This window comes from Pangasianodon hypophthalmus, chromosome 20, assembly GCF_027358585.1.
Source record: "Pangasianodon hypophthalmus isolate fPanHyp1 chromosome 20, fPanHyp1.pri, whole genome shotgun sequence".
NCBI classification, from domain to species: Eukaryota; Metazoa; Chordata; class Actinopteri; order Siluriformes; family Pangasiidae; genus Pangasianodon; species Pangasianodon hypophthalmus.
The window spans coordinates 11,304,743-11,320,747 of NC_069729.1; the positions used below are offsets into that span (position 1 = coordinate 11,304,743).

Consider the following 16,005-nt stretch of genomic DNA (forward strand, 5'->3'; position numbering starts at 1 on the left):
CCACTATCTGAAGCAAATGAAGCAGCTGAAATATTCTTTTATTTGCATGAAAAATCAAAAGGATCGAAATTAGATCCAACAATGAATAGCTAGCTCATTAGATATTAAGACAGAAAGAGAGATTGCAGAGTTTACCGGAGCAGGGTTAAGGTTCTGTGGTAGCGCCTGGAAGGTTCTGAGTTCAAATTCCAAGTCTGCTGGAGAGCCAGTCTGGGCCCTTGAGCAAAGATCATAGCCCTCATCTACTCCCTACTTTTATATTTATTTATTTGACTGCTGCTTTTATCCAAAGCAAATGAAGCAGAGTAGCTGAGGGTAAAAGGCTTTGCTTAGCGGTGCAAGGATTTGAACTCTCATCCTTCACATATGCCTGGAGCGTATTATTCTAAACTCCAATTCTTTTATTTGAAAAAACATGATGGTGGAAATAAATTCTTGCCAAATTATCATTTATCATTAGCCTCAGATGCATGGCAGGACAGTCAACAATGGTGCTTATATCTGCTGTTATATCTCTGCCTATTCAACAAACATGCTTTATATCACCGAGATGGCATGTTATAGTATAGAGTCACTGTAGGTATAACACTCCAGTGTATCTAGCAGACATTACACTGGTTTAATGGAGAACTGAATAAGCTTGGGTTCGTATCTGTTGGCATGAATAACAATAGTAATTCTACCATGCTGCAGATTGGAGGTCAAAACACTATGCAAGACATGTGGTGAAAGAAAATTAAAGAGTCCCATATGAGAAAATTTCACGGCACTCCTTCTCATTAGTTGTGTAACTGTACACTGTATATGTTGCATTCTTACCGGCCAGTGTGAAGGTATGACAGGAAGAGCTGCAGCACATTGAAAAGCATAGCATGCAGACTGAATGCCTCAGAAATCCTCTGCCACAGTGTGAAAGCCAACAGAGTTCAAATAAAGCCTGGCTTTCACCGGGATGGCCAAGCTGAACCTGCATTTAGCTTTTACTGCATTTTGTTGGGCTCTAAACAAGCAACAGTCATGACTATGAACCACAAACAGATAACACTGAGTGTGTCTCATAATAATTACTAACTGTATTTGTATGGAAGCTGCATTCTTCAACTAAGACATACACTGTTATCCCACCCTCCAAAATAAATGTTACACACGACAGGTCCAATGTGATAACCTCTGAATCTGTGGGATTTTCCTGTAATTTGCAGTAATTACAGAGAAGCAGTTTGAATATGATTAAAGAGTAAGCCACTCCAGGAAAGATGAAATGGACATTGTGTTTATGTAGTGCTATATAAACACCAACATGGTCTTACGCAAATTTGAGAATTCACAGAAGAAAAATTCTGATGAAAAATTACAACATATCTGTGTTACAACATATTTACGTGACTTCATCCATAGGACACCAAATGAAACGCAATCACTTGTTGCATTTCTTATTTATCTCCATATTCATTAGAGTTTTGATTTATAAAATACTGAGGTACTCCACCAAAACATATTTAGTATGGCAGTAAAACAAACGTTTAGAGGGAACAGAGTTAAAGAGATCCTTATAATATAATATATAAAATCAGTACAAAAGAAAAGAGGATGGTCAAGCTTATTCATCCAGACTTTCAAACAGAACAACTTTCCTACTGTATTTTCTCTCTGTTTTTAATACATACACATTAGGTGAGTCCTTTTACGCAGAGTAATGTACACCCCCTCATACACACATGCTAAAAGCTTACCAGCTGTTCGGCTCCAGCTCCAGCTCCAGCAGAGACTGGCTTCTGTCAGACGTACACTGCAAACACCACATGTTGCTTTCTGATCCCTACAAATAGCAGCATTGCTTTGACCCATGGCTGCCCATCTCCTTGGCAAGCAAAGCCTCTTTGTCATAAGCAAAGTGTTACAGTCTTCGTCCAGCTACTGTGGACTCCGCGGTCATTAGATCCCTGTTTTCCTTCTCTTGCTCTGTGGATAGTGAAGAGGGGGTAGAACAGAGTGCGTGCCAGTGACTGTGGCTAAAAGGGGAGGGAATTCCTTCGTCCAGCAATCTAATTAGATGGCAGGAATATAAACGAGTCTGGCCAAAAGAGGAGTGTTTAACCTGGTCCTGTACAGCCTAGACTATATGAAAGAGTGAAGAATATACATGGTAGTTTATCATCAGGAGACTAGTAAAGGCAGAGTACAAAGAGCTGAAAGAGATGATGGCTAAAAGTGGGAAGCCCCTTTGGACCAGGAGAGGAAGTGGGTCTAATAATAGCCAGATTGCAGGATGGATTCAGGCTGTTAGAGAAGTTAAGAAGTGGAGGAAGCCTTTATCCCTCCCTCACTATCTTTCCATCTCTCTCTATCTCTCTCGAAGGCTTCAGCTGCTGTTCCTAGGGGCCAGACTGAGTCTTGGCAGTAACTTGAGCCCTACATGTGTGACAGACGTGCTCCAGACGGCAGAGCCTGCTGGAGAGGTGCAGACAAACATGGCTGTCACTATTCTCTCCTCACACCACAGTTTACATGAATGAGTCCTCTTAAAGGACCATATGCCCCGCTCAAGAGTAGCCATTTCACTATAGAACACCTTGGTATACCTTTAACTTCTGGTATCTTACATTTGGACCTTCACCCAAATGCATTAAATGGTCAAACACAACTTTCTAAAAATAGTGTACACATTAAAAAACATCATTTAAATGCCCACTGTGACTCTGAGAAGCTCCAGGATTGCAAGGTTTTAGAGGCAGGGCTGAGTTGGCTTGTAAAACAGAAGACTAAAAACACCCCACCATATTTATAACCAAGGCCTTGAATAACATCTCTATAATCTGTCCCCCATTTTTCCCTCCTCCCATTTCCTTACATAAGGCGGGTTTACATATTTCCTGTTGCTGACATCATTACCTAAACAATGGGTGTTGCAGGAGTAGAGTCCAGATGCCATCACCCATTGCGCAGTGAGAAATGTATAGTTCTGGGATGAAACGAAGCATCAATCTTTAACGGAAAATTAGAGCAATGTAGCCCTCAGGAGGTCTGCTGAGACTTTGACTGTGATCAAAGTTGGAAAAAGCTCATAATGGTAGCTGAGTCTCCAGCACCATCCAGCTTTATGTGCAAGCAGTCACTGAGAGGTGACAGTGTGGCTGTAATTACTAGAATTTTTCAGTCGCTCCCAAGAGTGGAGCCTTTCATTTCTCGCTTTTGTCCAGAGCTTATACTCCCTGAAGTCTAAGATGAAAATACACCCAATCTCACGGAAGGGACAGACTGAACATTTGTGGACTCTATATCGTGTAGACATCTATTCATTCTAGACATGAAGAAAACTTCAGCTGTGGGAGCTGAAGGGATCTTCCTCTCATCTTTCCTATTTATTATCTCAAAAAAGCATTAAGTCAGTTTTAGCCTTAGGGCAAACACAGAATAAATGAAATCACCCTGAGCAGTAAAAGAAATCAAATTAATTGCTGTGATTCATTTACAGAATCAATAAAACCCACGCTATTCCAAACAGCTTCATTCAGACTAAACATAACACGGTGCGTGGGTTAATAGCAAGGGTGTGTTGAACACATTTATATGTTTTGCCACACCAAGCCTGAATGTGTGGGTGGTGTGAAGATTGCTCTGTGTGTATTTTTCCCCCAATGCCAGCTGATCATTATAAAGAAATGAAAATACACAATGTATTCATACAATTTTTTTAAGCAGGACACTGTGACTTCATGCTTCTGAGAGCCACCTGAGTGGCAGAGTTTACTACTGACGACATCAAATCTTTAATGCTGAAGGGTTTGCAGTTCAATAAGGGCTCCATTACATGTCAAAGGCTTCTCATGGACTAGCATGAAGAATTTATAGGAGATGGTCTGTTCAAAGCTGCGAACATCATAATCAGCTGACAGAGAGGCCCAAACAATTTTATCTCCATAGTTCTGGGGTAAGTTACTCACTACATTTTTACAGAAAAATTCAGCTTGCTCTTTGTTGCTACCTTTAGCAAAGGTATTAATTTTACATTAATATGGAGAAATGCGATTAAAATCTGTCTCTTCAAGGTTTCTGGGCTCTCTGTCTGTCAGACTCTCATCTGTTCCCCGTGAAGGACAAAGTAGGACAGAGTTCCTATTCCTCTCATTCTACCGATATCTTCCAGACACCTGTTTTGGGGAGGGGGCACTCTGAAAACCGCCTCTTACTTTCAACCTTGCAATCCCAGCAGCTGTCACTTACTACATGTCTCAATGTCATTCTGACAGTGCTGCCTGGACAGAGAGACGGCATGAAGCCTGCTATGAGCCCAGGGGAGATGTTGGTGCCAATGTGTCTGCTGTCATTTTAGTACCAATCTTACCTCATTTTGCTGTCTAAACTTGACTAGAGCTCTAAAGAGTAAGAGCAAGTTCAGCACAATCTTTTAGCTTGTGTTAGATAGTTTGGATTGGCTAGGAAGAGTCCCTTACACAGAGCTCAACTCACTTTTTCCTGTAAGGTCTCCAGTAAGCAGGAAAAAACCTGAAATGTTGTGAGATCATGGGACGTCCTAATCACTAATTTTAGTTGCGTCTGCTACTGCTTCTGCTCTAAAGCTGAAGAAATAACCACTGAGCTACAGGAACTGAATAAATCATATGATGATGAACTCAGATTGAAAAAATAACTCCATTTGCTTCAATTTTTTTTGCCAATTTTTAATGCCAATAATACACCTAGCAGCTAATGTGTAATCTAAAGGACTACAGAATGATTACAATCACAAATAGCACAAAATGATTGTAACTGCCATCCTCAGGTTTACAGTAAACCTGAATCTCTCATGTGATTACACAGGTTTCCACCTCACCCGCTAGCCTCTATTGCTATGCTACACACACACACACACACACACACACACACAAGTTAGCATATTTATCTAAAGGGCCTGTTGCATGCATTCTACATAATCAAGGGTCTCTCAGTTTAACACTACCATTTAGCTAAGTGCACCCTGCTCTTCCTAGTTTCGTGTATTTAACCGTCAGTGCTGGAACAATAAAAGGTCTAGTTAACTGTAGCACTACCCTCAGCAAATACGTGTTATTCTCTAACACCAAAATGTTCATAAACAGCGCATAAAAAAGCACACTGCCAGTTTAATGAAATCATAAATGGTGTTTCTTAATATCCAAGATCTTGCCCCAAAGGCTCTCAATTATGTGCAGAACTAATGTTAAGCAGCTGAAATACAAGCTCTGCTGTAGTTACTACAGCACAATAAAGCTAATTCTGAGTGATTCCCTGTTTGTAGAGAAATGTAATTAATTCCTGGTATCTTGACTTGCATCAGTGTCCCCTGGTTCCTGCTTCCTCAGTGACTTTATGCTTTGAATTAGTGAAGTGGCCAGGCTTGTGTTTTGGACCTGAACCAACAGGTCTTTATTGTTAAGATATTTTGCCACTCATCTGAGAGTCTGATCACCTGATGAAGGATCTCAAATGAGTGCCAAAATGTCTGAATGTGACATGGATGCTTGAGAACCTTTGCATACTGTATACCAAGCAGAGTTGGGATTTAGCTTTGCTCCCCAATACATACCATAGCACACAGATCAAACAACTGTCTGGCTTTTGCATCGCTTAGCAAGAGTGCAGATAATGATCAGCTGAAATGGTTTTAAAAACCTTTGTCATGCTCTGTTTAGAAAACCAATACATAGGGTCTATAAACTATATACCAACCATCAGACAATTAAAAATTAGTCAGTTAGTACCCTTCCTCTTCAGTCAACAGGTTTGTAGAATAATTTATAGAAAGCAGATGAAGCAGTACTCTAAACATTTCAGATAAGAGTCCAGAGATTGCTGCTCATTCTTGCTCAGCTCAGGCTGTAAATCTCCAAAGCTCCTGTTTAGCAGCTCAGATTTAAGTACCGACAGTGGCTGTGTCTGAAGCTGGGCATTGACCAAGAGCATAAACACACCTCAGGGGCTCATCAGATACTGAGAGGCAAACGCACATACTGGATTTGCTCAAAGCTGGAGAGCAAAGCTGGTGGGCAATTACTCCAGTCCTCACTGAAGATGAACAAGATTTATGTCAATCCAAACCAACAACCATATCGGTACTGATCTGCATTCAGATGTGAGATATTCTAGTGTCTCGTTTCAGTTTGCTTCCATCATCTCACAGCAGGAGTCTGGAACTGCATCTGCTGTACCTCATTACTGAAAAGACAGGAAGTCTGGAAACCTATCTTCTGAGCCCCTGTGAGACGTCAAAGCTCTTGCTGAATGCTACTCAGTGAGGAAACATGACATGTTAACTTTCCATGAACATTTCAAGAGCTACTGCAGAAGCCTTGGCCTTGTTGGGTCTTCAGGGAAAATTTAAGAAACCACAAAGTAGAAGAACTTTTCCTACTGAAAGAAACATATGCTGGACAATAACTAAGTTAGGCTTTAGAAGTGTGGAGACATTTCTGGTCTACAACTTCTCTGATGAATTCTGTAATTTGTTATGAACATGAGCGGAAATGCGGCTTTTATATCTATACCTCCTTCATATTTATGCTACAGGTTCAGCCTCAACAGGTTCAGCCTCAAAAGCTCCACTTGAGAGGAGCACTGCAGCAATATGACAGCTCCAGCATGGATGAGTTAGTGCTAGTGAACACACTCAGTCATTTATAGACTCCACATGGTCCCTCCTGCGCAAAGTGACCTCAGAGATTCAGTCTAAACAGAAAGATGTGGACATGCCTAAGTTCTCTTCCTGCTTCTTCTCACCCAGCAGGGACAGAAGAGTGCCTCTGGGGTTGGAAATGTGCTGTGTACACTGCAGTGTTTCGCCGTTCAGACGTCTAGATGGAGTTCTGCAGACCGGAAGAGGCAAGTGGGTGACACATGTTCCAGACATAAGCCACAGTCAGCAATCATTTCAGACAGACAGATGGAGAAAAATGAGAGAAAAGAGAGAAGGGCTTGCATAAAGATGTGCAGAGTCTTGGTGAGAAACATGAATCTCAAACCATGTGGTATGAAACAGCTAGAGAAGGAACTCAGAGGTGATGTAGATCTGCCACTTAAGAGCTATAGGGTATTTTTTTTTATTAACAATAAAAAAGATATAAAGGATAAAATGTAAATAAAATGTAAATAAAAATGTTGTGCACATGCAGATCAAGAAACTAATTAAAACAGATGAGTAGTTCTAAAGATATGAATAAATATATTCAGTTTACAGTGCTTGTTTGGAGCTCAGGTATTACTGTTTAAGACACCTAAAGCATCCATATTTAATTTTGAGAAAAATTAATGACGCTAAACATCTGTCTCCAATATAATTTTAGTTAAACACTACAAATGCATATATATATTTCCACCTGCTTAAAACTGTTCAGATATGGAAAAACTAGTAGGAATGACAAACCAAAACCTTTCTCCAACAATTTTTTTTTTAATCCAAGCCATGAGTCAAATTTTGCACACACAGTGCTGACAGCATCCATAGCGCCACAATGGTGCAGAAATGGTGAGCACCCAGGTGAAATACAGACTAATTAACCACAGGCTTCTCTTTTACAGCACTAGCTGTAGACATCCAGGGTGACAAATTGTGATTATATCCTTTTAGACCAACCACATTGCATTCGGGTTCCTTTCAATGAACTTCAATTCAAGTTCCTTTAATAAAAGGCAAGGTAGAATTACTAGCCATGGTGTGAAGTACGGCGCTAAAAATTATGTATACAATATGCTTAAAATGCTACCTCTGTGTAGTTCCATTCACGTTCAATCATGGGGAAGAGAGGTGGAGTGAACAGGGAAAAATGTCACTTTAGTTTATGTAGCTGAGCTAAAGTTGGTCACTGATATTATATTGCTAATTCTGATTCATAAATGGATTACCTGACATAACCCAAATCAGACCAACACACAGAAAAAGGCAGAAAACAGAAATTTAGTACTCTTTTAGCTGAAAAAAACATAAGTAAATTAATCACAAATTGAATAAGTAGAACAATTATTTCAATGAGCAATAAATTGCAGAATGAATGAGTGACAAGAAAATCCGGGTATAAACTGAGCCACACATACCACTCTCAAGCTGATAAAACCCAAACGATGTCCAAAAGCAGTGTGTGTACAACAAGATATTCTGGTACCTAATATTAGATCCGAGCCTGCATGATGTTTATGTCTCTCCATGGACACCGTCATGCCCATGCCCCTGCCCCTGCCCCTCCTCTCCTCAGCCTCTTGCCCTATGGCACGGGCTCACACTGAGCACACATAATACAGCTGTTGTGTGAAGCCAAGTCCATGTACACCTTGCCAGCTGAGGGCACGGTTTGTCTTGGCACCCTGTACAGCAGCAACCTTTCTGCTGCCTAGACTGCTCTTTTTTTTTTTTTTTTTTTTTTAGCAATGCTAAAGACAGAGAGAGTGCACTGTATGAGTGTGTGTGTGGCTACATTACAGGAAGGGAGTGGTGACTGTACCACAGCTGACTCCCTTTGGTGATTTTGGGCTAATTGTAGAAGACAGATAGCATCTTAAAATCAGTTGTGGTTTCATAATGACGCATGGAATTGACTGACTATGCTTCATTATGACCTATGATCTGCAAAACACTACTGCAATGACTGTCCATTTGCAAGCTCAGTCATATTTAAACCTACATAAAACCCAGGCAATGCAGTTTCCATACATACTGTAGTGCAACATTTTTATTAGCCAAATAAATTACATTGCTCTTTTGACAAGACACGATTCATCTCACACCGTGAAGATAACACACAAGTCCTTGACAACTGATGAGACATCAGTTTTTCTTTTCATAGGCAAGGACGTTAATCTGAACTTCCTCCTTACTGATAAATGATACTCTGTTCACTGCAGATAAGAAATCATTTTCATTAGTCTACTGGCTTAGAGACAAGACAACAGTTTTTCATAATCATGTCTTAGGTCTACATGAGAGTGTGAGTTATAAGGCCATCCATTCTGGAACAATTCCAGACCTAAGATCAGTTGCTACAGTTTACATGCACGTGCGGTTTTCAGCATGAGATTGGGCTCCAGTGTTCCATCCCATGAACAGAATTCAAACTCATTCAGATAACTGTTTTAGAAAAAAAAAAAACAGAATAAAAAGAACTTACACTGGAAATCCCTAACTGTATGCAAGCCTTCCAGTAAACCATGCACACCATCACATAGACTGTAAAAGTGTGTCTGCTGCAAAATTATTGGCACCCTTCATGGAAATAAGAGTACATAATGAATAACATGCAGTCTGTGACATTTTGAGTTTAAATATATAGATTGCATGGGCTTATTTTAATACAATTTTTTTCAGAACAAAAAACAACAACAACAACAAAAGGTTTTATATTTTTTGCCCATTCTCTTGAAGCCTGCCAATAAATTTGCAGTTGACAGTAGATTATAATAGAGCAGATAGAGACACAACAATGCCAAGCACAAGCTGCCTAGAGACAAATGCAGAACATTAAGCCTCATTCACAGAGTTTGACTGACAGGAGGAATTGGAAATCCAAGGTCAGTGCAATGGAGAGTAATGACTATTTGTATCTGAGGTTCAGCTCATGAATTTCAATTGGTATCATCACATTGTTGTTTCACTGCTGCTGCACATACAAAAATAAAGCATTATGGAAATCCAATGTCAAATACATCATTGTTATGTAAGATTGTGTTCCAGATGGAAATAATTGTTTGGAAATAAAGAACAAAATATTAAATGGGGGTTCTATAAAGTCAAGAGGTTTCAATCTATTTCTTAATGAAAAACAATGAAAAACATCCGAACCTGCTTACAGGAATTCGCATCAACAAATGCTTTTCTGTTGAGAAAATCAGTATTCTAAAGCCTGGTACTGGTTACCTGACTTATCCAACACGTCTGACTGCATCCTCATTAAACATAATGAATTAATATAAACAAAATGCTCTTAAAGTCACGCTTAGCAACATGCAATGAAAACGTCTAACAGGCACCAATAATGTTTTTGCCACAAATGTTAAAGCAATTTGCTCATGAGAACCTGCTATAATGGTATTTGGAAACATTAATCGAGTGGCACATAAGGGAGTCGTCAGCTTTAACATTTACGAGAGGCGGTGAGTGGAGTCGATGTGTATTCCGAGCATTCCAACACACACATGTACCACATTACAGTTTAGTTGAAGCAGAGTATTAATGTGTTTTTATGTCATAAACTCTCCACAAAAATCCTATAAAGACCACAAAGGTACACAACCTGACATTTCTTAGCTGACTGCATCATCACAGCATCATTATTTAGGGAGTAAATATTTTAAAGGACTGGATACACTGCAAAGTGGCTGTTTACAGGATCTGTTTGGGGGTGTGTGGTTTAAAACTACAGGAGACTGCATAATAAACTAAACAGACTTGGCTCAGTGGAAGGGTTTGCAGAGAGTGAAGTCAGAAACGTATTAGAAATATCAGCAACACTTATGATTCCAACATAACCCAATTTTCAGCAACAGCACTGACCTTCAGCAAACTGTAATGACAACATGAAGACACCAGTTTATTCACTCCCCACTAGAGGGATGCACTGAGACTCAAAAAGAGGTGCAGATAATGGGTGTTTTTTACTCTCACGCAGGGACAAAGAAAGTTAACACTGATTAACATATGCGAGTATCAGACAAGGCACAACTGTTTCTGGCATAAACTGGGCTTTATTCAATCATTTATTCATTCATCTGCTTTCACCTGGTCAGTGTCCCTGTACATGAAATGATGCATTTCTTAATACTTTGGGAAATCCGAACCAACCAATGTTCATTAGAAAATATTTTAGGGACTAATACAAGCAAAATTAACTGTGAGAGCAGGTAAGATTGCTCAGGAGTGTTTGGGAGAGCTGGCAGTAGTGAGTTTTTATAATAAAAATAAAAAATAATAATAAATAAATATATAATGTCACTTGCAGACTTCTATCCCCTCTAGAAATGAATTCCAGGAATTTAGACAAGCATTCTAGGTAGAAAAGAATGAATAAATCTGGCAGTTGTACGTTTAAACTTGACAGTAATTTGTTCAAAAACTGAACAAAGCTAAAAATATAGACACACATCAATTGAACAAAACACCTCCCCTCATTTCCTCATGTTTAGAGATCAGTGGAGGCTTTTTGTGGGAGTACTGGTGTAATCTAGGCCACTGAGAATAAAACAGCTACTCCTTTCCTCTTCTACTCCTACATGTAAGCAAGCTTAGGCTGAATCCTTTGCTTCTCTCCACAGGGGTGGTTGGGGATTACACTGTGGTGTTCTGGTCCCTGATTAAAATATCAATTCGCTTGAGGATACCCAGCCAATCACACATTTGAAAAATTCTCATCTGTTTTCCTACATCCTAATAGAAACAGAGACAGAGGAGCACATGCCATGAAGAAAGGGTAACCAAGGAAGTTCATTTCCTGACCAACTGGGTGTGACACATTGCTGATAAAGCACAGTTCCGAGAACAAAATTTCTCAAAAAAAAAAAAAAAGTGAACACCAAGAACACCCTTTGGTACAATTTAGCAACAAGTCAAGCTAAAAGAACAAGTTAATTACAGACTGTAGGATAAGATTAGCAATTTTATTTTGATTAGTCACATTGCTGGCTTAGCAGTACTGGAGCCTGAAAAAAATCTCTACATGGTCATTTCTGTAGTTTCAAACAAATGTATTTGTTTTCTACAGGACTATGGAAGAAAAGACAGGAAATGTACTGTAATACTGGTTGAAACGTGCTTGCAATTTCAACAGGCACAGGAGATTAGGAGGAAAAATCAGCCCTGTTTGAAGACTGTGACATTTAAAGTGTGACGCGCTGAAGGTCATCCATCTCATCCTGTAATGCTCTTTGCCATTCCGTGAACTGGAGTACTGTCAGCTTGTCAGTGTAGATTAGATGAACATGATTTGGGAGTGTTTTTGGGAGTGTTTGGAAAATACAGGCTGTCAGTTTTTTTTTTTTGTGATTAGTAATTTCTACAAGCTGGTAATGACTTCCAGTGTGTTTCTATCACGCTGAATACACACAGAGGAACACAGGAGGCCTGATTGGGCCTGTCAGTGCTGACGTAACAGAATGGCTGCACTTTTCACTGTTCTTTCCATCCCTCCAGCACTTTCTTCTGTTCTTCTTCCTTTTCTCTTCACACCTGAGATCATGTGAAGATGTTGAGGTGCTGATATAATAGCTGTCTATGATTTTAATTCATGACTGCACATGATGACTCTCAAACTGATAAATTGCTTTCAGTCAGAAACCTTCAGAAGTAATCAAACGTTGTCTACATCAGAGACTAATTAAATGTCTCTGATGATGAATATTGTCTTTTTAAATAAAAGACATCAGTCAAATATGTTTCAGTTAGGGGTGGGCAATGTGACGAATATCAGATTTCAATACTAAGAATTGCAAACAATACGCAATAAATATAGAGATATTAAACTTTGGTAACAAAGTGCTGGCAAGCCACAGTGATCCCTTGGTTTCAAGTAGGATTATGTTACCAGACACTAGAATTTTGACTTTAATACTGATACCAAGTGTAAACACTTTGGCCAAAAATAAATAAAATCACACCCAAAATACAAAAACGTATTGGCCTATGTGCATGTAGCATCAACAGTTTTAAATACACAAAAATAAAAATTTGACTTAAATTAGTTAAAGGTCCACTAGTCATTTCTACTATAATAAATAATGTGGATATATTTAGTGAACAACATTAATGACCAGATACAGATATTGTTGTGGGGGAAAGAATCTGCTGCAAAAAAAGCAAAAGAGGCCAAAAGTACAAAAAATACAATGAGAGTAAATCTGAGAGCTGATTTCATGATGAAGGAGTCATCTTTTTCATAAGCGGGGCTGTATAAGAATTTAAAAGAGGCACCGGCCTCCTCATTAAACTTCAGTCCGCATTTATGTCAATACAGCAGTGCAGTTCCTGGAAGTGTCACTTCTGAGTGAGAAAGATGTGCAACAGCAGCCAAGGACACACATGCATGCACGCACACACACACACACACACACACACACACACACACACACGACATCACGACAGGGTGGTGACTAGTGCTCTGCTGATCAAACCCAAACAAGTACTAATCGTCCTTGTTTTCAGCACAAACATATGAGTGGAATTTCTCCCTTCAGAATTCCACAGCAACAACTGCATGAAGAATGCTGGTATCCTTCGCATTTCCGCCTACCCATTCTGCAATCATTACTCTGTCCTAAATGCTAGAATTCATGTATAGTTAGCTTTCTTATAATGTAGTACAATGTAGGGGTGTAATGCAATGCCAACTTACTGGCAAGCTTTCTATCTTCTGTGGCATCCATTTTACAACACATTAATTCATTAGTTCAGTTCAGTTATATTTAAGTGTTCATATGGTCTAGTCTTGCTGGTATCTGTGTATTCGTATGCTGTACTACAAACATACCTCATTGTAAAGTTCTATGTATAGAAATAGTGTTTTGACCTGTCTCACTACTTTAAATCTGCGTTACATTGTCAAGTTCACTTTACTCTTCTGGAAGTCTCTCTGAAACCCAATTAGAACTGAGAACAAGTAGCACACGCGAAAAAACATGTTGTTTCTGCCCCCAAATTTATACATGATATAAATTCACACAATTATTTTTTGTAAATCATCCACAACATGACCGCTATTTGCACATTCAATTGCTTTTATCACACACACAAATTAGCACTTGTTATACTAGCATTTGGATCTTAGAACAGAATACTCATGAAATTAACTATATTTGGGCTGTTTGCTGTTGTCAGTTACATTCTGACAAACCTTCATTGTTGAAAAAGGGGGGATGATAGAGTTTCAAGAGATGCGATGCAGTGATCAGCCTTAGCAAGCTACCTTTGTTGGAATAAGCATTCACAGCCAGCTGGTTCGTGAATCAGTCTGGGTGGCAAGTTCTAGGAATGATGCCTCGAAAATACAAAGTGTATTCGTCTCAGGCTTACAGAGGCCAGAAAGAGTGCTCAGTTAGCCATTTTGGCAAGGATGGAGTGCGATTCCAAAGTACTCACAGGTTTCAAGAAAACCCTTAAAAATATGGACAGGACTTCTACAGAACAACTGAGTTTATTTAAAATGAGGGAGTACAAACTAATTTATGGCATAAAAGAGGAGCCTTCATTGAAGACAGAATAGTTACAGAATGACAATATTACAAAAAAAACAGCACTTGATACACAGTAAGTTACTCATATATTACAAAATCAAACATTTCCTAAGTCTTTTATTTTTTCTGTCCCTAAATCAGAGCTTGAAATGAGAGTCAGGCCGTGTTCTGTCCTTTTCTGAATATTTCCTTGTCTGAATGACTCAGCAGATTTAAGAAGACAACCCTGTCTTTCTTAGTCCTGATGCTACATTTCCAAACCACTGACTCAGACCACAAACCAGAATACTAACTACAGGACAGTGCTGCAGTGTCTCCTTATCTCAGGAGAAGCAAGCGTAAGCTCATTCAAATTCTCCAGGAGTCTCCTGAAGTCATCTGTACAAGTAAAAACACTCAGTATTTGTTTTCTGCCTTAAGAAGCCAAATGAATTGGCAAAAGATACTACCTACTTATGGAATACTGGCCTTTGTAAGGATCACTTCATTACAGCAAGTAATGAACAGTTTCACTTTATAACATTACTCACCTATTAACCAATTACACACACACAACAGCAGCTTGTCACATGTACAGTAGGTTTTCGATGCTGTATATTATAACACTATATCACTTCTTAATTGTATGGCCCACAGGCCATCTGCGGCCCTCAAAGGGCAAAGCAAATCACAAAATATACACAGGTCTTAGACACTACAAAAAAAATAATTGTCCTACACTTTTTTGCAGCCACATTTTCAACACTATATATTGTGAAAACACAAGCAGACTGCCTTATCCATGATAATGATACACATGAATATCTGCTGCTTATTGGCTCATTGGATTTCTGGTTCACATGTGTGACTGGAGAATCAGCTCTGTCTAAAAACAGGCTGGATTTTTCCGCACATGCTCCACCGAGAACATCTTTAATCAAGTATTTAAAAAACTGCTAAATGAAATTCTATTTGCAGTGTTTATCAATGTAATGCATCTCGTGGTGAATGCAGAACTAACATTAAATACTACTGAGCTGAACTGCTATTTACTATACAGCTACATAGTGTGTTTGCTTGCAATGATCTCTGCCTTAAACAATTTAATATTATAAGACCTTTAGTAAAGTCTTTAATAAAGAACACTGTACATTATGATTACATGATGAATACACAGATGTGCTATCCTAACTTCAATGTCTCTTTAGTATTCAATTCCACAGAGGATCCTATAGTTGACAAGAGATATAGACCTTCAGATCTACATGTATAATGGCTGGTATCACATTCTTCATGTTCCTCACCTCTAAGGATAACTTCTGATAATCCTGAGCATTATGGCAGCACTGTGGCATGTTGCAGACACACAGCTTCCTACACTGCCAAATAAACACTGTGAGCTGCATCACAAGTTTCACACCAATGTTCCCTCATAGTACAGATTCCAGTGATCTATCCAAAGATGTCAGAGGACAGCAACAAGTACCATAACTGCAAAATGACGTGAGAGACTGATCCTGACGTGGTTACCAGGAGACAAATTGGTCAATGTTTGATTTTGATAAGGGAATACCCAGACCCACCAAAGCCCAACCGCCGCACCTCCCCCCACCCACGACCCCCAACCCCCCAGTGTAATATAATCTGCTTTGATGTAGTCACACTATTTCATCTTTAACATGGTAAAAATAAACACGTGGGAGGCTGGTAAGGCTGGTTAATGTGGTCCTCTGAGTGCGTAAACTAAGACTGCCCTAAAATATCTGTGATGAGTCATGCCAGGTCAGATGACTTGGGGAATGCGTGCCTGTGACTGTCCCTCCAGCACTCACATTGAGTCTG

General features: G+C 39.3%; 1 protein-coding gene across 10 annotated transcripts in view; it reads right to left on the reverse strand.

The window, feature by feature from the left end:
* The window catches only part of iqsec1b (IQ motif and Sec7 domain ArfGEF 1b), a 182,991-nt gene that overhangs the window by 25,402 nt on the left and 141,584 nt on the right, over nt 1-16,005 (reverse strand). The window contains exon 1 of one of the 10 annotated variants that reach the window (XM_026932604.3): nt 1,734-15,752. The exons of the other annotated variants lie outside the window; for them this stretch is intronic. Within the exon in view, the coding sequence (XP_026788405.3) occupies nt 1,734-1,804 (71 nt within the window). The 5' untranslated portion in view covers nt 1,805-15,752. Of the gene's footprint in view, nt 1-1,733; nt 15,753-16,005 lie in introns of those variants that run through there. 10 annotated transcript variants of the gene reach the window in all.